The following is a 22941-nucleotide window of genomic DNA, read 5'->3' as shown; positions in this document are numbered from 1 at the left end:
ATTTGTAGTTGATTATTTAAGTAATATATAGTTGAATTAATTCATTAAAGAAGTTCAAGTCCCGCCTTGGTTACATTCTTCATTGGTTAGATTGAGTTTAGTTATATCAACACCCTAACTATTATTGTTGTTAAGTTTAGAACTATATGCTTTTTGTTGCTCTTAATGCAATTATTTAATGCTACTTTTCTTGTTTGTATGACCATTTTAATTAATGTCTCACTTTCATAACATCAAATTGAAGCATTGTCTTTCAAAATTGAAAATACTTGAGGGGCTTATTTATGCTTATAAAAGCTCTTGGAAATAACATTTGCCCACATTGTTGCATGACTAACCTGTGAAGGCATGGTGACTCAGTGGTTAGCACTGCTATCTCACAGTAACAGAGTCCTGTGTTCAATTTCAGCCTCAGGTGATTGTCTGTGCGGAGTTTGCACGTTCTCTCTGTGTTTGTGTGGGTTTCCTTCCACAATCCAAAGATATGCAGGTTAAGTGAATTGGCTGTTCAGGGGTAAATTTAGCAGAATGGGTCTGTGTGGGTTACTTTTCAGAGGGTCAGTGTGACCTCGTTGGGCCAAATGGCCTGTTTCTACACTCTATGAATTATATACTGTACAAAAATGTTACATTGTGTTCTAGCTTTTCTTCCTTCCCACAAACAAAGTTGCCAGAATTTTTTTTATCTTAATGACAATTCCCCTCTAAACTAAAAGATTGCCATGAAGCTGATAAATGTTCCTCTGGTTCAGTGATGCTGCAACCACAGCAAACTGAAAGTTAATGATACCCATGCTTTTCAGTGATGACCTTGCCAGGTGGTTACCAATGCCAAGTGGCTTACTATATCTGGAAGCATCTTAGAATTTAAGATTGGAATGTTCAATACCAGAATTACAAGGCAATTTCTGGCTTTCCATAAATCGCCATGGTTTAATACCTTAAGATAAAAATCCTTTTGTTAGTTCTACACAGGTAGTAGGTGGAAAGTATTCAGCCTGGAGCTTGGTGACCAGTGGTGTTCTGCAGGGATCGGTTCTGGGACCTCTGCTCTTTGTGATTTTTATAAACGACTTGGGTGAGGAAGTGGAAGGCTGGGTCAGTACGTTTGCCGATGACACAAAGATTGGTGGAGTGGTGGGTAGTGTGGAGGGCTGTTGTAGGTTGCAATGGGACATTGGCAGGAGGCAGAGCTGGGCTGATAAGTGGTAGATGGAGTTCAACTGTTAAGTGATTCATTTTGGAAGGTCGAATTTGAATGTAGAATGCAGGGTTAAAGGCAGGATTCTTGGCAGTTTGGGGGAACAGAGGGATCTTGGGGTCCATGTTCATAGATCCCTCAAAATTGCCAGCCAAGTTGATAGAGTTGTTAAGAAGGTGTATAGTGTGTTGGCTTTCATTAGTGGGGGATTGAGGTTAAGAGCTGTAAGGTTATGCTGCAGCTCTATAAAACCTTGAAATATTGTGTTCAGTTCTTGTCGCCTCATTATAGGAGGGATGTGGAAGCTTTGGAGAGGGTGCAGAGGCGATTTACCAGGATGCTGCCTGGACTGGAGAGCATATCTTGTGAAGAAAGGTTGAGTGAGCTAGGGCTTTTCTCATTGGAGTGAAGAAGGATGAGAGGTTACTTGGCAGAGGCGTACAAGGTGATGAGAGGCATAGATAGCGTGGATAACCAGAGACATTTTCCCAGGGCAGAAAAGGCTATCAAGAGGAGGCATAATTTTAAGGTGATTGGAGGAATATTTAGGGGAGATGTCAGAGGTAGGTTCTTTACATAGAGAGTGGTGGGTGTGTGGAATGCACTGCCAGCAGTGGTAGTAGAGTCAGACACATTAGGGACATTTAACCGACTCTTGGATAAGCACGTGGAAGATAGTACAATGAAGGGTATATTGGTTAGTTTGATCTTAAAGTAGGATATAAGGTCAATGCAACATCGAGGGCTGAAGGGCCTGTATTGTGCTGTACTGTTCTATGTTCTAAAGCACCATTTTGAGATACAACGGTTGTATGTTAACATTGCCTGTGATTTTTTATATGTTAGCCCACATAACGTACCACAGAGTAACAAATTCTTACTGAGTCAGATATCTAGAAGTTTATGAACAACTAACTGTGGACACTAAAATGACATCTCACACATTTATATACCACCACTTAATAATTACTTAGGAGACTATTATTTTATATTTGTTGTTGACTGACTGTTAACGAACTGTATACAGAATACGATCATCTTACAATGTCACATGTTGTAATGTGATAGAACAGTACTGCACAAGAACAGGCTCTTTGGCCCACCACACCTGTGCCAACCTTGATGCCATTCTGAACTAAACCCATCTGCCTGCACATGGACCATATCCCTCTATTCTCGGTATGTTCATGTGACTGTCTAACTGCCTATTAAACTTTGCTAATGTATCTGTTTGTTTCACCTCTCCGCAGCGCATTCCCTCTGTGTAAAAACAGTTTCATTGCACATCTCCTTTAATCTTTTCCCCCTCTCACTTTAAACCTATGCCATTTTGTATTCAACATTTCCAACCTGGGAAAAAGTCTCTGACTATCTAGCCTGTCCATGCCTCTCACGATTTTGTATACTTCTGTCAGGTCACCCCTCAGCCTCTGATGCTCTAGCAAAAACAATCCCAGTTTATCCAGTTATATAGCTAATGTACTCCAGTCTAGGCAACATCATGGTAAATCTCTTTTGCATCCTCTCCATACCCTCCACATCCTTCCTATTGTGTGGAGACCAGAACTGCATACGATACTCCAATTAGAGCCTAAGTAACGTTTTATACAGTCTAGCTGTCTGAAAGGTAAAGTGCCTTTCTGAGAAATGTGCAACATATCCTGACTCACTTTCTTCCTTACTTGAAAGGAAATGAGTCAAATTGTCTTTGGTAACTTAAGGAAAGAAATAAGGATTAGAAAAACCAGCTTACCCTATAAAAAATATAACTGAAAGAAACATTATGGACAAAGGTCAGTATCCATTAAAAAAAACTTTGTGGGAACTTATTACTGATGACATACTTGGTGAGCTAGTTCAAAATCTGGATGTTCTTTTCAAATTTCAACAGACACTTATTTATTACTGTAATTAACAGTTTCTTGCACGGTTTGAATAGTTTTGCAATTATTGTGAAATACAGCGCAGTTTGCATTTAAACTGTCTTTGGATTTGTTCCAAAATGCCCTAATCATGGGGAAATCTGCTTCACTGTGTTCCAAGTTCTGTATTTTTTTTATTATAGAAGCAGCAATCAAATAAAAGCCTGTTTTGAGATCTGATACTGCTTTCTTGGACCTGATTCAGTTTGACTTTCTATGTGTGGGGGAGTCGAAAACTAGAGGTCATAAATGTTTAAAACATCACTAATAAATCCAATTGGGAATGCAAGAGCCTTTACTCAGAGTAATTGGAATGTGGGGCACACTACCACAAAGAATGGCCAAGGCAAATAGAGCAGATGCATATGAGGGAGAAGAAGCATAAAGACAAGCCCAACCAGCGACACACACATCTTGTTTATTAATAAGTCAAAATTAGGCCCAATAGTCCATTGTTTCACGACAAACATGAAGTCACCTCTCATGCAGGTATTCTGGATTATGTGCTTTGTATTCTGCAAGATTTTATCAATTCATTAAAATCTATGAGATTGTGCCTTCAATGGAAGAAAATGCATCACATTTTCTGGCTTCTTAAGCATACTGAATGCACAGAGGCTCAGTAGTTAGCACTAGTAGTTCACAGCACTAGGGACCTGGGTTTAATTCCACCTTTGGGCCACTGTATGGGTTTCCTCCAGGTGCTCCTGTATCCTCCTACAGTCCAACGATGTGCAGGTTTGGTGGATTGATCATGCTAAATTGCCCACAGTGTCCAGGGATATGAAGGTCAGGTGGATTAGCCATGGGAGATGCAGGATTATGGGGATGGGTGGGATGCTGTTTGGAGGATTGGTATGAACTGAATGGCCTGCTTCACACTGTAGGGATTGTATGTATTCTGACGAATGTATATATCAAGCCTGCATTTTAAAAGATTTTTCCATTTTTGTCTAAAATACAGGAGGATTGGGAACTTTTGGATACTCTTCTTTACATTCACGTCATCACAATTGATGGGTGGAAATCCCATTATATTTCCTTTAGATTCTTCAAATTATTCAGGTTAGACATCATTTTTTATTTCTTAGAAAGTCAAGCACCCTGAAATAACTAGATAGAATTTACAACTTAATGCATCCAGTTTGAAGTTTTGAACATCAAGAACAATCTTATCGCCTCAGAAAATGTACACTACAGGTTTTTCTACAAATAGTTTTCCAATGCCCTCATGAAAATGCATATAATTGGACCTTAGGCAAAGTCATCTTGGAGTAGATCTGATATCTTTCAAGTCCATGAGCTGACTTAAACTCACAATTTAGATCTGTAAATAAGGAATATTGGTTTAGATTATGTGCTTGAGGATGGCACAAACTTATGGGACCAATATCTACTGTCAGTCAATGGTGAGGATCTTCAGGCAGGAGAGGTGGGAAAGTAGACATCCTCTTTCTGCCATAGGATAATCGGCAAGAAATGAACCAGAATGACCCTGTCCCAAATTTCACTGGTCAGAATACCTCCCTTCATTGCACGACCAAGGGGGCAATGAGGTGACTTCTCAATGGCCTCCCAGAGATAGAAAGTCAGTGGATTGGGTCTTCACTGTGGATGTATGACAGGCCCCAATAGAATGGCCATCTACATATCTCTGAAGCTGCAGCCTCACAGCGCCAGGGGCCCGGGTACGATTCCAGTCTCGGATGATTGACTGTGTGGAGTTTGTGCTTTCTCCCCGTGTCCGCGTGGGTTTCCTGCGGGTGCTCTGATTTCCTCTCATAATCCAAAGATGTGCAACTTAGGTGAATTGGCCATGCTAAATTACCCAACTTTTCAGGAAAGTGCAGGCTAGGTACAATTGATGAAGGGCTTTTGCCCAAAACATCGATTTCACTGCTCGTTGGATGCTGCCTGAACTGCTGTGCTCTTCCAGCACCACTAATCCACAATTGATGAAGGAGCAGTGTTCCAAAAACTAGTGCTTCCAAATAAACCTGTTGGACTATAAGCTGGTGTTGAGTAATTTTTAACTAGGTTAGGTACATTAGAGAGGGGTAAATGTAAAGTAATGGGAGATGAGTCTGGATGGATTACTCATTGGTAATTGGTTTGGACTTGCTGGGCCGAATGGCCTGTTTCCACACTGTATGAATTTAATGATTCTATGATTCTGTGATTCAGTGTTAATATTAACCTATGTGTCTCAGTAGATTGTTGAAGGCAGATTTAAAATGTAAATTATAGTTAAATTTCAACTTTCCTTGATCTCCATATAGTCCAATGATACTGTTGTACATTAATATGCCAAGTGAGTTCATGGAATCATAAAATGGGCCTGTACTGAGGGAGGCAATTCAGGCTGTCCTCTCTGCACTAACTATTCTGTAAGAGCAATTCAGCTAATCTGTTATCCCTTCCCTCATTTTCCCTGCAATTCTGCAAATTCTTTCATCCTCAGGTCATTAGCCAATCCTCTTCTGTCAGTTGTGCAGACATCCTCTAGATTGTCACAAAATTCAGAATGCGTTTGCATGATATGTAATGTATTCCTACGTTTATTGCTTCTAGAGAATACTTGAATCAAAAAGATCATGTTGTTTTCTCCAGAGTGTAGCTGTGAAAGACCTGCAGGGCCCAGTTAGTAAAACAGAATTAATGAATTTGCCATAGAAATGACATGATATGCACAATTGCATTTACAAATTATTTCTTTCTTAATTTTTGAAGTGATCCAAACGGCTGTGCTAGAGGTGTTATAGGGTACAGGACCATTTTCTGAAACGTGTTATTGAGAATTCTCATTAAATGTGCATTGTTCTACAGAGTGCAATGATTTATAAAAATCTAATTTCCATCTGAACAAGAAATCTTCAACATTATTTTTTATGCAGTTTGTCTCACAAGAGCACCCCAGAGGTACTATTACACATTTGTGGGAGATCCTTTTGAATTGGCATGTGAACCTGATTATCTTCCTCATGACAACTCCACACACTATGTAAAAGAACCATTGTGGTACAAACAAAACTTGGAAGTGGATCCTGAAAAAACAAATGGTTGGAGCAAAGTTATTAATCAGACAGGAAAGAACTTCTCACTTGCATCAATCAGCACTGCTGATTCAGGCACTTACCTCTGCTTTCTCAGGTATGGGAATTAATCTTAAAGTTCTGATATCCCACACATCAGTACTCACCAGTAGGTTTTTTTTAACATTCTGTTATAAATCAGATTTTCAACACAATGATTTTAGTTTTTGTAATACCAAGTGGGCTTATATATATATGCCAAAGAAATTAAATACAATGTATATCTTTACCCATTTGTTCTTGATTGCAGTCTGCAGGAATCATAAAGCATTAACAAAATATTCCCAGAGTGAGTTTTAATGAAGAGAGAAAAACCAACCAAGAGCTAATGTCGAGCTTGCTGGGCAATTTTCATTTTTGCAATTTGCAGGAATAAAATAGAACCTAAAATACCTCGAATGTGAAATCCTTTCAACAGAGGAGAATTTTTAGGGTCCAGGCTTTACTTTTGTGTGTAAGTCTAAAGGGTTTGGGGTTCTCAACTGCCAGATGGAAAGCCAATACTTGACCTCTTTTTGAGAAGGTCCACTGAAGCACACAGCCATCAGACAGTGGCAAGAGCATTGCTGCTCTTGCCCCAGGAATCAAGACATCTGGAGCAGAGTTTCTACCAAGTCAGAGTGATAGCCACTCTGAGACCAGTAGTACTTGTAGGCAAGAACAACACTGGACATGAGCAGGAACATTCAAATACACACTATATTGTTTCTTCTGGAATGAAGGAAATGCGCCCACCCCCTTATAACCATGGATACCAAGGTGTACCAGAACATTTACCTTGCTGATAGTCTTAACAAGCAACAACAATCTAATGATAAAGTGAGGCCAATGTAATGTGATGTACTTCACAAGTAAAATTTAATTTTGAAGGTCACCTGTATTACCATTGTGCTCTCACTACGTATTATGGCAATGGAGTGGGGCAGATAACTTGCAGCTGCAATGAGGAGCCTCTCTGATTGTCCAGGATATTCATTTAAGCCTATCATAGCTGACAGTGTCTTTCAACCATGAAAAGTTCCGCCTCCACCTAAAAGCATGTGTCTCCCAAGCATGCCACCTGAATGTTACATTTCCATTGTAATTCTTTGAGAAATGGTTAAAAGCAAGAGAGTGGAAGTGACAGCTACCACTGGTTCTGCTGTCAGGAATAGCACATCTCTGTCAAAATTCTGCCCATTGTGGGCTTTGGAGGAGGGAAAGTTGCATTGAAGAAATTCAATGATTACAGCAGTAGGCACATTGGGGAGTTGGGTCTCATGGAATTGGTGGTAGCCAAAGGGGTGTGTGAAGTGAGTGGAGACAGGAAAAGGAGGAATGGAGACCTTGTACAGGTGGGGAGATGTGTGAAGATCATCACAGAGTTTTGGGAAACAGAGCCACTACAAGTGTGGAGGTTATGGGCAGGAGGGTCACACGAGTTACAGACTCAGGGAGCTTTACATTGTTAACTTAAAGAAATATAGGGACTTAGGAATATAGGAACAGGAACATAGAACATAGAATATTACAGCGCAGTACAGGCCCTTCAGCCCTCGAAGCTCTGCCGACCTGTGAAACCAATCTGAAGCCCATCTAACCTACACTATTCCATTTTCATCCATATGTTTATCCAATGACCATTTAAATGCCCTTAAAGTTGACGAGTCTATTACTGTTGCTGGCAGTGCATTCCATACTCCTACTACTCTCTGACTAAAGAGAGTCGACCATTCAGCCCATGAGCCTGTACCACATTCAAAGAAATGACAACTGACCTGTGACCTAACTCCCTAATGCTGCTTTTGGCTCACATCCCTTAATACCTTTGCTTAACAAAATTTCATGTATCTCAGACTTAAAATTAATGACTGATCTAGCAGCCACTATGGAAGAGATTTCCAAACCTCTACTGCCCTTTGTGTGTAAAGATACATCTGAGCACCTCCCTTGAATGGTCTGGCCCTAATTTACAAACTATGCCCCTATTTCTAAAATCCCCAAACAGTGGAAATAGTTTATCTTTATCTACTCTGTCATTTTCAGTTAATATCTTGAAGACATCGATGAGATCACCTTTAGCCTTCTAAATTCGAGAGAAAACAGGTTCAACTTGGAAGAACTGCTTTTCCTTCCCCATGTCAAAGCACTGCTACAGAGACACTCAAATTAAAGCAATGCACTAGGGATGCTGAATAGTTGAAATAGAAAACAGAAAGTGCTGGAGAAACTCAGCAAGGATGGCAGTATCTTCAGAGAAAGATATGACTCTTCTTCCAAACTTTGTATCTCTCTCCATGGAGACTGCTGAGTTTCTCCTGGATTTTGTATTTTCTTAATGATTGCAGGTTACCTCTCTCTCTATCTCTTCTTAACCAGCTGAGTATCCTGTTGAGACCTCTTTTCTCCTCCCCAGGGGGAAATCAGGCAGTTATGCAAGTTAGATTTTTTTTGTGTCCGATGAGGTGGAAAACTACCATTTGAGGATGATGACTGTGAGGAATAGATGTGTGATAGCACAAAGGCAAAGGGGAGTGTCGGCTGTTGGGGATGTGAAGAGGCCCCTTTTGAATGAGAGGAATGAGTAGAGCTGCGAGATGTTTTGATGTAAGGAGTTCTGATCAGGAGAAAGCTGGGAAAGTCTGGGCACGGAGAGTGACACCTGCAAGTATTTTCTCAGTCATCACCCTTGCTTTCCTGACTCCTCTGGGTCACTGTTCCTATGATGAAGGAACCCATCATGTGCCGTCCCCACACTTGGGAGATCTTACCTCATTCAAAACCAACATCAGGACCTCCAGGTAAACCTGGGAGACCCCGAGTAGCCTTCTCGGTTCCTCTCTCCATTACTGTGGTTCTCACTGTCCATGAATCCATGCTAAGTTAAGACTTCCTGACTCAACTGGTGGGGGGGCAACTTTGATTAGGACAATTGACAAATTTGGCACGCCATCCTCTGAAGTTCAACCACAAAAGACAAGTTGAAGCATTTGCAATCATACTCAGCCTTCTTCTGAGGTTCCCAGCCTCACAGTTGCCAGTTTTCAGCCAATTCGATTCACATCACATGATATCAAAAAATAGCATAAGGCACTGGACTCTGCAAATGCTATAGACCTGAACAACTTTGCAACAAGAGCACTGAAGACTTACACTCCAGAACTAACCATGTCCCTAGTCAAGCTGTTCCAGCACAGCAACAACACTGACATCTATACAGCAATGAGGAAGCATTGCCAGGTATGTCTTGTGCAAACGAATGTCCTGACTGGTAAGTTGTCCCAGCCTGAAGAAGATGCAGGAAGGTCAGCGTCCTTTTCGGGCTAAAGTCAATAGCAACTCTATGAAGACTCAAGAGTTCCTGTGCCTTGGCTAACTCAAACGGGTTTCTTGTAGAACAATTTAGAGAACATCTCCGGGTTCTCGCAGAGCGCCTTAGAGAACATCGCTGGGACACCTCCACCAACCAACCCCTCCGCCCCGTGGCTGAACATTTCAACTTCCCCTCACACTCTGCTGAAAACATTCAGGTCCTGGGCCTCCTCCATTGCCATTCCCTCACCACCTGATACCTGATGTCTTATCTTCCGCCTCAGAACCCTTCAACCCCAGGGCATCAATATGGACTTCACCAATTTCCTCAATTCCCCTCCCCCCACCTTTCTCCAGTTCCAACCCACCAGCTCAGCACCACCCTCATGACCTGTCACACCTGAGAAGTTTCCTTCCGACCAATCTACTCCATCCTCCTCTCTGACCTATCACCTTTACCCCTAACTTCATCCACCTATTGCACTTTCAGCTACCTTCTCCCTAGCCCCAAACCCCCTCCCAATTATCTCTCCACCCTCGAGGCTCCATCCTCCTTCCTGAAGGAGGGCTCCGTCCCAAAATGTCAATTTTCCTGCTCCTCAGATGCTGTCTGACCTGCTGTGCTTTTCCAGCAACACACTCAACTCTGATCTCCAGCATCTGCAGACCTCACTGTTTCCTACTCGCTAACCTACATAAAATTTCACAATGTTGAGGGAGATAGACCACATCTTGTGGAACGGGCTACTTTCCTAATCTAATATCTGAACAGTTTATTAATAGCTCCTATGTGGAGTGACGAATTTCCATGTGCCAGATCCTGAAATGACTGGTGAACTAAAATACTGATTAAGAAACAAAACCAATCCAATGAATACCATACTCCTTTGCCATTTTACTAAATCTGCTTGTGTTTAATCAACAGAAATGCCTGTTTCAAAGTTTATGTATTGGTTGCACAGACTCAGAATGAAACACACTGTGAAGATGCTGGAAATTGTGAAGTTCTCCTAATTCAGAGTACTGCAGATAAAATATCATGTCCTGGAATTCAACATTTCAATGCTTCAGCGAGGTTTTCTGTAAAGTGGTACAAGGTAAGTTGCGTGCATCTGGACTATTTGAAATTAGGCCTTATTCTGATCAAAGATGACCACACGTAGGGAAGAAGATCAGAGAATGAATTCAGATTTTGGCGAAAGGATTTCACAGAAATTAAAGCCCAAGCAATCAAAATCAAACACTCACTGGAAAAATAACAGAGGAATTAAAGTTCATTTATTTTTGTTTGTTTACTGTTGCTGAAAACAGTGCAAAAATTCAAAAGTAGCGTGTTAGTTATTGATTAGTTATGCAAGAAGACAGCTATAATGTTAAGTAATCTTGAGAGAGCTTTGGCAAATAGAGTTAAGGAGAATCCAAAGGGTTTTTACAAACACTTTAAGGACTAAAGGGTAACTAGGGAAAGAATAGGGCCCCTCAAAGATCAGCAAGGCGGCCTTTGTGTGGTGCTACAGGTGATGGGGGAGATAATAAACGAGTATTTTGCATCAGTATTTACTGTGGAAAAGGACATGGAAGATATAGAATGTAGGGAAACAGATGGTGACATCTTGAAAAATGTCCATATTGCAGAGGAGGAAGTGCTGGATGTCTTGAAATGCATAAAAGTGGATAAAATTCCCTAGGACCTGATCAGGTGTATCCTAGAATGATGTTGGAAGCTAGGGAAGTGATTGCTGGGTCTCTTACTCAGATATTTGGATCATCAATAGTTACAGGTGAGGTGCTGGAAGACTGGAGGTTGGCGAATGTGGTGCCACTGTTTAAGAAAGAAGGTAAGGACAAGCCAGAACACTATAGACCGGTGAGCCTGATGTCAGTGATGGGCAATCCTGAGGGACAGGATGTACGTGTATTTGGAAAGGCAAGGACTGATTATAGATAGTCAACATACCTTTATGCGTGGGAAATCATGTCTCACAAACTTGATTGAGTTTTTTGAAGAAGTAACAAGGAAGATGATGAGGGCAGAGCAGTAGACATCATCTATATAGACTTCAGCAAGGCGTTTGACAAGGTTCCCCATAGGAGACTGGTTAGCAAGGTTAGATCTAATGGAATACAAGGAGAACTCACCATTTGGATACAGAACTGGCTCAAAGGTAGAAGACAAAGGGTGGTGGTGGAGGGTTGTATGTCAGACTGGAGGCCTGTGACCAGTGGAGTGCCACAAAGATCGGTGCTGGGTCCCCTACTTTTTGTCATTTACATAAATGATTTGGATGTGAGCATAAGAGGTACAGTTAGTAAGTTTGCAGATAACACCAAAATTGGAAGTGTAGCAGACAGTGAAGAAGGTTACCTCAGATTATAACAGGATCTTGGTCAGATGGGCCAATGGGCTGAGAAGTGGCAGATGGAGTTTAATTTAGATAAATGTGAGGTGCTGCATTTTGAGAAAGCAGGACTTATACACTTAATGGTAAGGTCCTGGGGAGTGTTGCTGAATAAAAAGACCTTGAGTGCAGGTTCATAGCTCCTTGAAAGTGGAGTCACAGGTAGATAGGATAGTGACGAAAGTGTTTGGTATGCTTTCCTTTATTGGTCAGAGTATTGAGTACAGGGGTTGGGAGGTCATGTTGCGGCTGTACAGGACATTGGTTAGGCCACTGTTGGAATATTGTGTGCAATTCTGGTCTCCTTGAAAGGGTTCAGAAAAGATTTACAAGAATATTGTCAGGGTTGGACGATTTGAGCTATAGGAGAAGTTGAATAGGCTGGGGCTGTTTTCCCTGGAGGCTGAGGGGTGACGTTAAAGAGGTTTATAAAATCATGAGGGGCATGAATATGATAACTAGAAAAAGTCTTTTCCCTGGGATCAGGGAGTTCAGAACAAGAGGGCATAGGTTTAGGGTGAGAGGGGAAAGATATAGAGTCATAGAGTCATAGAAATGTACAGCATGGAAACAGACCCTTCGGTCCAACCTGTCCATGCCGACCAGATATCCCAACCCAATCTATTCCCACCTGACAGCACCTGGGCCATATCCCTCCAAACCCTTCCTATTCTTATAACCATCCAAATGCCTCTTAAGAGTTGCAATTGTACCAGCCTCCGCCACATCCTCTGGCAGCTCATTTCATCCACGTACCACCCTCTGTGTGAAAACGTTGCCCCTTAGGTCTCTTTTATATCTTTCCCCTCTCACCCTAAACCTATGCCCACTAGTTCTGGACTCCCCGACTCCAGGGAAAAGACTTTGTCTATTTATCCTATCTATGCCCCTCATGATTTTATACACCTCTATAAGGTCACCCCTCAGCCTCCGACACTCCAGGGAAAACAGCCCCAGCCTGTTCAACATCTCCCTATAGCTCAGATCCTCCAACCCTGGCAACACCCTTGTAAATCTTTCTGAACCCTTTCAAGTTTCACAACATCTTTCCAATAGGAAGGAGACCAGAATTGCACGCAGTATTTCCACAGTGGCCTAACCAATGTCCTGTACAGCTGCAACATGACCTCCCAACTCCTGTACTCAATACTCTGACCAATAAAGGAAAGTATACCAAATACCTTCTTCATTATCCTATCTACCTGCGACTCCACTTTCAAGGAGCTACGAACCTGCACTCCCAGGTCTCTTTGTTCAACAACATTCCCTAGGACCTTACCATTCAGTGTAAAAGTCCTGCCAAGATTTGCTTTCCCAAAATGCAGCACCTCGCATTTATCTGAATTAAACTCCATCTGCCACTTCTCAGCCCATTGGCCCCTCTGGTCCAGATCCTGTTGTAATCTGAGATAACCCTCTTCACTGTCCACTACACCTCCAATTTTGGTGTCATCTGCAAACTTACAACTGTACCTCTTATGCTCGCATCCAAATCATTTATGTAAATGACAGAAAGTAGAGGACCCAGCGCGGATCCTTGTGACACTCCACTGGTCACAGGCCTCCAGTCTGAAAAACAACCCTCCACCACCACCCTTTGTCTTTTACCTTTGAGCCAGTTCTGTATCCAAATGGCTAGTTCTCCTTGTATTCCATGAGATCTAACCTTGCTAATCAGTCTCTCACGGGGAACCTTGTCGAACGCCTAACTGAAGTCCATATAGATCACATCTACTGCTCTGCCCTCATCAATCTTCTTTGTTACTTCTTCAAAAAACTCAATCATTTGTGAGACATGATTTCCCACACACAAAGACATCCCTAATCAGTTCTTGCCTTTCCAAATACATGTACATCCTGTCCCTCAGGATTCCCTCCAATAACTTGCCCACCACCGAGGTCAGGCTCACTGGTCTATAGTTCCCTGGCTTGTCCTTACAGCCCTTCTTAAGCAGTGGCACCACATTTGCCAACCTCCAGTCTTCCGGCACCTCACCTGTGACTATCGATGATACACATATCTCAGCAAGAGGCCCAGCAATCACTTCTCTAGCTTCCCACAGAGTTCTCAGGTACACCTGATCAGGTGCTGGGGATTTATCCAACTTTAACCGTTTCAAGACATCCAGCACTTCCTCCTCTGTAATCTGGACATTTTGCAAGATGTCATCATCTATTTCCCTACAGTCTATATCTTCCATATCCTTTTCCACAGTAAATACTGATGCGAAATATTCATTTAGTAACTCCCCCATTTTCTGTGGCTTCACACAAAGGCCGCCTTGCTGATCTTTGAGGGGCCCTATCCTCTCCCTAGTTACTCTTTTGTCCTTAATTTATTTGTAAAAACCCTTTGGATTCTCCTTAATTCTATTTGTCAACGCTATCTCATGTCCCCTTTTTGCCTTCCTGATTACCCTCGTAAGTATACTCCTATTTCCTGCATACTCTTCTAAGGATTCACTTAATCTATCCTGTCTGTACCTGACATATGCTTCCTTCTTTTTCTTAACCAAACCCTCAATTTCTTTCGTTATCCAGCATTCCCTGTACCTACCAGCCTTCCCTTTCATCCTGACAGGAATATACTTTCTCTGGATTTTTGTTATCTTATTTCTGAAGGCTTCCCATTTTCCAGCCAGCCCTTTACCTGCGAACATCTGCCTCCAATCAGCTTTCGAAAGTTCTTGCCTCATACCTTCAAAATTGGCCTTTCTCCAATTTAGAACTTCAACTTTTAGATCTGGTCTATCCTTTTCCATCACTATTTTAAAATGAATAGAATTATGGTCGCTGGCCCCAAAGTGCTCCCCCACTGACACCTCAGTCACCTGCCCTGCCTTATTTCCCAAGAGTAGGTCAAATTTTGCACCTTCTCTAGTAGGTACATTCACATACTGAATCAGAAAATTGTCTTGTATGCACTTAACAAATTCCTCTCCATCTAAACATTTAACACTCTGGCAGTCCCAGTCGGTGTTTGGAAAGTTAAAATCCCCTACCATAACTACCTTATTATTCTTACAGATAACTGAGATCTCCTTACAAGTTTGTTTCTCAATATCCCTCTGACTATTAGGGGGTCTATAATACATTTTCAATAAGGTGATCATCCCTTTCTTATTTCTCAGTTCCACCCAAATAACTTCCCTGTATGTATTTCCGGGAATATCCTCCCTCAGCACAACTGTAATGCTATCCCTTATCAAAAATGCCATTCCCCCTCCTCTCTTTACTCCCTTTCTATCCTTCCTGTAGCATTTGTATCCTGGAACATTAAGCTGCCGGTCCTGTCCATCCCTGAGCCACGTTTCTGTAATTGCTATGATATCCCAGTCCCATGTTCCTAACAATGCCCTGAGTTCATCTGCCTTCCCTGTTGGGCTCCTTGCATTGAAATAAATGCAGTTTAATTTATTAGTCCCACCTTGTCCCTGCCTGCACTGTTTGACTCACTTCTGTTCTCAACTGTACCCGTCTCAGATTGATCTCTTTCCTCACTATCTCCCTGGTCTCACTAACCCCCCTCCCCATCCCCCCCCACCCCCCCACCCCACCCCCAACATGTTTAAATCTTCCCAAGCAGTTCTAGCAAATTTCCCTGCCAGTATATTAGTTACTTTCCAATTTAGGTGCAATCCATCCTTCTTGTACAGGTCACTTCTACCCCAAAAGAGATTCCAATGGTCCAAAAATGTGAATCCTTCTCCCATACACCAGCTCCTCAGCCATGTATTCATCTGCTCTATTCTCCTATTCCTGCCCTCACTAGCTTGTAGTACTGGGAATAATCCAGATATTACTACCCTTGAGGACCTCCTTTTTAAATTTCTGCCTAACTCACTGTAATCTCCCTTCAGAATCTCAACCTTTTCCCTTCCAATGTCGTTGGTTCCAATGTGGACAATGACCTCCTGCTGGCCCCTCTCCCCCGTGAGAACATTCTGCACCCTCTCTGAGACATCCTTGATCCTGGCACCAGGGAAACAACACACCATTCTGCTTTTTCTCTGCTGGCCGCAGAAACGTCTATCTGTACCTTGGACTACAGAATCCCCTAACACAATTGATCTTTTGGAATCCGAGGTACCCCTCGTTGCATTAGAGCCAGTCTCAATACCAGAAACTTGGCTGATCATGCTACATTCCCCTGAGAATCCATCACCCCCTACATTTTCCAAAACAGCATACCTGTTTGAAATGGGTATGTCCACAAAAGACTCCTGCTCTAGATCCCTACCTCACTTACCCTTCCTGGAGTTAACCCATCTGTGTGACTGTATCTGAGACTTTTCCCCCTTCCTATAACTGCCATCCATCACATACTGTTGTTGTTGCAAATTCCTCATCGCTTCTATCTGTCTCACCAACCAATCCACTCGATCTGATAAGATTTGCATCCAACAGCATTTATGGCAGATATAATCCACAGTAACCCTTAAACTCTCTTTCAACTCCCACATCTGACAAGAAGTACATCTCACTGCAAAGTCCATTTTTGCTCCTTCACAATCTACAAACCCAGAAAATAACACCGTCTTATTCTTCTACAAAATACTGCACAAGGTCGAATTAATAGTTATGGCTTATATTTTAAGTTTAATCAAGAGACTTATCTCCAAAAACATATCATCAAGAAAGAACGCACTGTACTCACTAATACAACCTTTCTCTTGGACAGACTTAAAACACCAATTAACTTATCTGATTTTGGGCTGTGATCTTTGCCCAACAGTTCCTCCAAGATTAGTTGTGAAATTCACTGTTTGTTAATTTTCCCAGATGCACTCCGATGTTCAGCAACATATGAATTCAAAAACAGCAAAGGCAATAGTTGTACAGGTTCTCTCTCTCTCTCTCTCTCTCTCTCTCTCTCCCCTGCACGGTCCTCATAAAAGAGACCTAAAGGGCAACCTTTTCACTCAGAGGATGGTACATGTATGGAGTGAGCTGCCAGAGGAAGTGGTGGAGGCTGGTTCAATTACAACACTTAAAGGCATCTGGATGGGTATATGAATAGAAAGGGTTTGGAGAGATATGGGCCGGGTGCTGGCAGGTGGGACTATATTGGGTTGGGATACCTGGTCGGCATGGATGGGTTGGACTGACAGGTCTGTTTCCGTGCTGTACATCTCTATGACTCTAAATAGGTAGTAATGCAGCAGTGAAACTGACTTTACGTTTTCTGGATTAAAGGATGGTTCATTATTATCCAATAATTTATGCTAATAATTCCAATACTAGATTAGGATCTGCTGCTATGATGGAGAAACTTACTTCCATTCCCTGTCAGGATTGTGCTTCTCATTTGGGTGAGGTACTGGATCATTGTTGATGCTGTGGAATTATATTCCAGTATAATTCCATAATTGTACAAACAGGTAAAACAGAGTCTACAAGACTAACATTTAAAATTTCAATTTACTGCAATGTAGTTTGACAAGTCATCTTTATTTAGTGAATACATATTTGTCTGCAGGGATATGTGTTATTCTCTGCTGCATTTGTTTGACCACTTGGTTGTCTTGCTGTTGGTTGCATATACTCAACATCACCGCACATTGATCTTTGTCAGAGTGTTGTGCTTCACTCTCGCTGTGAATGATTAATTTGCTGTACATTGGTCTAAGCTGGCTCCTGTTCCTTCCTTTTCATGTTCAGTGAAGACTTTGCATGATCTGGGTAGTTGAAGGTTTTTAGAAACCTTTGATGCTTTGCATATATTTGTGTTTGTAATTCTAACTTGCACTCTCTGCCCAGTGCATAGTTTTGGCAGTCATCTACTGTTCACTCATCATGTGTCTCTCTCATTTTCCTCTGTGTTTGATGAAGAAAGTCCTGTGTCTCAGGGTAGTTAGACAATTGATTAGATTAGATTAGATTCCCTACAGCGTGGAAACAGGCCCTGCTGCCCAACCAGTCCACACCGACCCTCCGAAGAGTAACCCGCCCAGACCTATTTTCCCCTTTGATTAATGCACCTAACACTACGGACAATTTAGCATGGCCAATTCACCTGGCCTGCACATCTTTGGATTGTGGGAGGAAACCTGAGGCTGGAATTGAACCTGGGACCCTGGTGCTGTGAGGCAGCAGTGCTAACCACTGAGCCACCGTGCCGCGAGCAACATAATTTGCACCTACCTTCTGTGCATAAATTGCATGGGGGGATGGTAATCCCTTCTCTATTGGTGTTGCATGAAAATGCAGTAATGCAATGTGAAACTCTGGTTTTGCTCTCTGATACTTAATGATCATTGATATGATAGCACATACCAGACACTTTGCTAGAGTGTTGAAATGTGTACAGTGGGATCATGATATGATTATGGGTTGCTCCTCACTTAGGAGAAAGTGAGGACTGTAGACGTTGGAGATCAGAGTCAACAGTGTGGTGCTGGAAAAGTACAGCAAATCAGGCAGCATTCGAGGAGCAGGAGAATCGACGTTTCGGGCACGTGCCCTTCATCAGAAACATTGATTCTCCTGCTCCTCAGTTGCTGCCTGATCTGCTGTGCTTTTCCAGTATGCCTTCAAACTGTTTGCCAACATTTTGGACTCTATCTCATCTGAGACACTGAATAAACAGTAAATATTGCTCATTGTGTCAATGACAGTCATGCTTGTTGCTTTTCTAACAAAGGAAAATACAAGCTCAAGAGTGTGCATTATTCTTTTTAACCCTTTTAACTTTGTAATTAAGGCAAGTTTAGAAATTTATTTTGGCTTGAAAGAACCAACATGCTGATCCAAAACAAATTAGTTTTGACAAAGTGTCACTGAACTCAAAATGTTAACTCTGTTTCACTCTGTGCCAAAGACTTGCTGAGTTTCTTCCTTTTTGTGTAAAAGAAATTACCACTGTTTTCTTGGTGATTAATTGTAGTTAAGTGTAGAAACTGATGCTGCTCAAGTGTGCAAACACTGCCCTGAGATCCTGAGCAATGTACTTGAATATCAGTCTCAAAATTACATCCCCTGCTCTTGATCTTTCCCACTTTTCAAAGAATACCTTTTATTAAATTTTAAGGAAGTTATGTGGTAAATTCAGTTGCCTGGAAATGTAACTGAGTTCCAGAATACTTCTGATAGGTTGTATATCATAATGACAATTACACTTTAAAAGTGCTTATGTTTTCAAAAGTACTTCAGAACATCCAAATGTTATGAAGGGCATGATCTTCATGCAATATTTGTTTTTTTCTTTTCTTCCTAAGCTTGTTTTAACATTGATCTCGCAGTTAGTTAAGTTCGTAATCACACAGGATAGTAATTCACTGCCATAGCAAGTTTATGCAGATTCACAATGTTGTTAACAGTGCAGCACTGTAATCACACTGTAACCTGTACACTGCAATAACACAGCAACCTTCTGTTATATACCATTTGCTTTAATGTCTTTCAGAATAAAAACGTATTTGAAGAATATGTTGAACGAGTATCTCTCAAGATAAAAAATGGACAAATTCATTTGGGTCGAATATATAAAACTGATGCTGGTAATTACACATGTACATTTAAGTTTGTAGAAAATAATATCAACTGGATCGTGACAAGATCATTTACAGTAAAAGTTATAGGTAAGTGAAAGTTTACAATTATCTTGAATTGATTTGTTTTGTGCTTTTTCTGCTCACCTGCAGACATTTAATGTGCTCACCAGCTGACATTCCATCATCTCCACTCAAACAACAATCAACATTATGAATTAGCCCTGAGGAGGAAACAGAAAGGGAAGAAATCAGTACATTTTAGAAATCTAATTTCAAGATATGATAAAAACCTTCCATTTTTACACAATTTTTCCAATGTTCAGTGCAGACGGTGTAGTTTCAATGGTGGAAGCTCTGTGATAATTAGTGCAGTTTTGTTTTTCATTGTTTCAGCCACAACTAAACTTGAAGGCAGTTTGATATAGCATGCAATATGTTTTCAAAGTTTGGTAGAAGATTTGTAGCTCGGGTGCTCGTTGTTGTGGTTCTGTTCGCCGAGCTGGGAATTTGTCTTGCAAACGTTTCGTCCCCTGTCTAGGTGACATCCTCAGTGCTTGGGAGCCTCCTGTGAAGCGCTTCTGTGCTGTTTTCTCCGGTATTTATAGTGGCCTGTCTCTGCTGCTTCCGGTTGTCAGTTCGAGCTGTCCATTGTAGTGGCCGGTATATTGGGTCCAGGTCGATGTGTTTGTTGATAGAGTCTGTGGATGAGTGCCATGCCTCTAGGAATTCCCTGGCTGTTCTCTGTTTGGCTTGCCCTATAATGGCAGTCCTTACATGGGATTTTGTACACACATTAGTTTTGCTCATGTCGCAGGAGTCTGGCTGTCAGTTCAGAAATGCTCCTGATGTATGGTAGTGTGGCTAGCCCTTTGGGTTGCAGCATGTCCTCGTTCCTCCTGCGACCACTAGGACTCATAACAGCACACAAACCAACAGCCACGCTCAGACAACAACTCACCAGAACAAAGGTCCCGATACCCAACATGAGCAAAACTGCAGAAAACACTACATCGGACAAACAGGAAGACAGTTAACGATCCGTATACACGAACACCAACTAGCCACAAAACGACACGACCAGCTATCCATAGTAGCCACACACACAGAAGACAAGCAACATGAATTCGACTGGGACAACACTACCATTATAGGGCAAGCCAAACAGAGAACAGCCAGGGAATTCCTAGAGGCATGGCACTCATCCACAGACTCTATCAACAAACACATCGACCTGGACCCAATATACCGGCCACTACAGCGGACAGCTCGAACTGACAACCGGAAGCGGCAGAGACAGGCCACTGTAAATGCCGGAGGAAACAGCACAGAAGTGCTTCACAGGAGGCTCCCAAGCACTGAGGATGTCACCTAGACAGGGGACGAAACGTTTGCAAGACAAATTCCCAGCTCGGCGAACAGAACCACAACATGCAATATGTTTTTCTTTCATCTTTGAGTTGTAATTAGAAAAGGTTTTCAAAAGCAGAGGAAATGAAAAACCTTTGAGTTGCTTTGTCTCCAATGCAGAGAAAGCAAAGACCTCTTAGTTATGAGACACAGACCTATAGTTTACCTGCCTGGTCATCCAGATTATAGTTAAACCATTTCTGGCCAGGATACAGTTTGGAGTCACAGTCCAGAAGAGATTTATAATGATAGAATGAAAATCAATATCCAGGCCAGGATCATGCAGACTGAAACCCGGCTAACAGAATCTTACCACTGCATCATCAGCATTTAGGCATAGGCTTTAATAAATTAGAATTGTAACCCCAGGATATAATTTTGAAACCCTTTTCAAGGCTCCCATCTGACCGAAAAATGAATCTTAGATTTGACCATGGAAGGTAGCATTCAATTTTCTGATGATTCATTTTAATTCTTAATTCTACATCCAATTCTTATTTATTCACTGAACAAGTGAGATTCTGCACCAGGAGCAAAATCTTTGACATTTACCCTCTACTTCCTGTGGATTGGAGTTGAATTAGCAACAAAATAGACAAATATGGTACACAGGATGAAAGTACACTTACCCAAGTTTTTGAACACCTTAAGGACCAAGTATTATTTTTTCATTTGGTAAATGCAGTTTGCCAAACTTCCGACTCCTCTAAGTGGTCTTCTGCAAAACGTGATGTGGAGGAACTGGTATTGGACTGGGGTGAACAAAGTTAAAAATCTTGCAACACCATGTTATAGTCCAACATATTTATTTGGAAGCATTGACGTTTGTAGCGCTGCTCCTTTGTCAGGTGGTTGTGATGTACCACCTGGTGAAGGAGCAGTGCTCCAAAAGCTAATGTTTCCAAATAAATCTGTTGGACTATAACATGGTGTTGTGTGATTTTTAACTTTCTGCACAACAGCTGCTCTGGGCAAGAGTTGTTTCTTTTCCCCATGTTATTACTGTTTATGTAGGCATGGCGCCTCCATAATACCTGATACAATCAGTCGTGTTATTGTAATCCATCTGCTCCTCAGTCTATCAATGTGGGACTGCCCGTGTATTGGTGTTCTAGTTTATCGACACATGAATAATGATTATACCATGAAAAATAACTCAATTATTTTGAGGATATGATAAGAATCTATGTAAGTGCAAGTTAATGTTTTCAATGCAGAGGCAACATATGTTTGTGGCAATGTTTGTGGGCCTGAGTCATCAGGTTGTGGTTCAACTTTCAACCTTCCTACTTATATTGGGCATACACCGGGCATAGGGCTTCCAAGTGCTGCCGCTGATGATTTGGGTGAAATAGTCTTGTAATGTGTCACTCCTGCTTTTGAAATGACCTCGGCATCATGGCTTACCATTATACTGGTGTCATAGTCAGTCTGGTTCTACCATTAATTGTAAACACACTGTTTCATTACCAAATGTGTGGATAATCACATCAGGTACAATAAAAGTCATCTAGAAACTCCAGGGGCAGGATTTTAATTTCTTTTGGCTAAGTGCAAGTTGCGTCATACGTTTTGGAAGAAATTCTGCTATGACGCCTCACGAGTTCTGTTGTTGTTTCTTATCAAACACATCTCATTACCAACCTACCCTGTTCCTGTGGCATCTCTCATGGCCAAGTCCAGCTCTGTCTTACCACGTGCTGTTCCTGAAACAACTCACTGCTCTCCAATGAATATTCACTGAAACTAGCAGCCCTCATGCCCGCTCTGCACCAGGACTGCCCTTGGCACTGGAGAAGAGCATTGCTAAACCCCATAAGATGGTGCATAGGGGTCTTTTTTTCCAAGGATCGATAGAGGATGTCAAACACTCAGATCCTGGCAGCCTGGTCTAAGATCACCACCTTGGACGGTGTCATCTGTAGGCTGAGGAGGAATGGCCAGCAGTGCCATGAGGAGGTCATTGACTTTCTCTGCTCTGCCAGGGTAAGTGGCATACTCTTCTGTTTGTTATGTCACCTTCACTCTGTCTCTGCTCCTGTACACCATACTCCCATCTCCCTCTCCGAATCCCCGCTCCCCCCACCCCCATCCACCCACCAAGTCTCATGCTCTACCACTCTCACTATTTCTGCA

General features: G+C 41.9%; 1 protein-coding gene across 3 annotated transcripts in view; it reads left to right on the top strand.

Annotated features, from left to right (window-relative positions):
- The window catches only part of LOC140481434 (interleukin-18 receptor accessory protein-like), an 80583-nt gene that overhangs the window by 114 nt on the left and 57528 nt on the right, over nucleotides 1-22941 (top strand). The window contains exons 2-5 of one of the 3 annotated variants that reach the window (XM_072577599.1): nucleotides 4088-4188; nucleotides 6018-6273; nucleotides 10432-10603; nucleotides 19311-19485. In XM_072577599.1, the coding sequence (XP_072433700.1) occupies nucleotides 4088-4188; nucleotides 6018-6273; nucleotides 10432-10603; nucleotides 19311-19485 (704 nt within the window). Of the gene's footprint in view, nucleotides 1-2348; nucleotides 2381-4087; nucleotides 4189-6017; nucleotides 6274-10431; nucleotides 10604-19310; nucleotides 19486-22941 lie in introns of those variants that run through there. The other 2 variants (XM_072577602.1, XM_072577600.1) reach the window with 2 other exon arrangements.

The sequence above is a fragment of the Chiloscyllium punctatum genome, chromosome 9 (genome assembly GCF_047496795.1).
Source record: "Chiloscyllium punctatum isolate Juve2018m chromosome 9, sChiPun1.3, whole genome shotgun sequence".
NCBI classification, from domain to species: domain Eukaryota; kingdom Metazoa; phylum Chordata; class Chondrichthyes; order Orectolobiformes; family Hemiscylliidae; genus Chiloscyllium; species Chiloscyllium punctatum.
The sequence above is the reverse complement of the archived record's forward strand: the minus strand, read 5'-3'. Positions and strand labels throughout refer to the sequence as shown.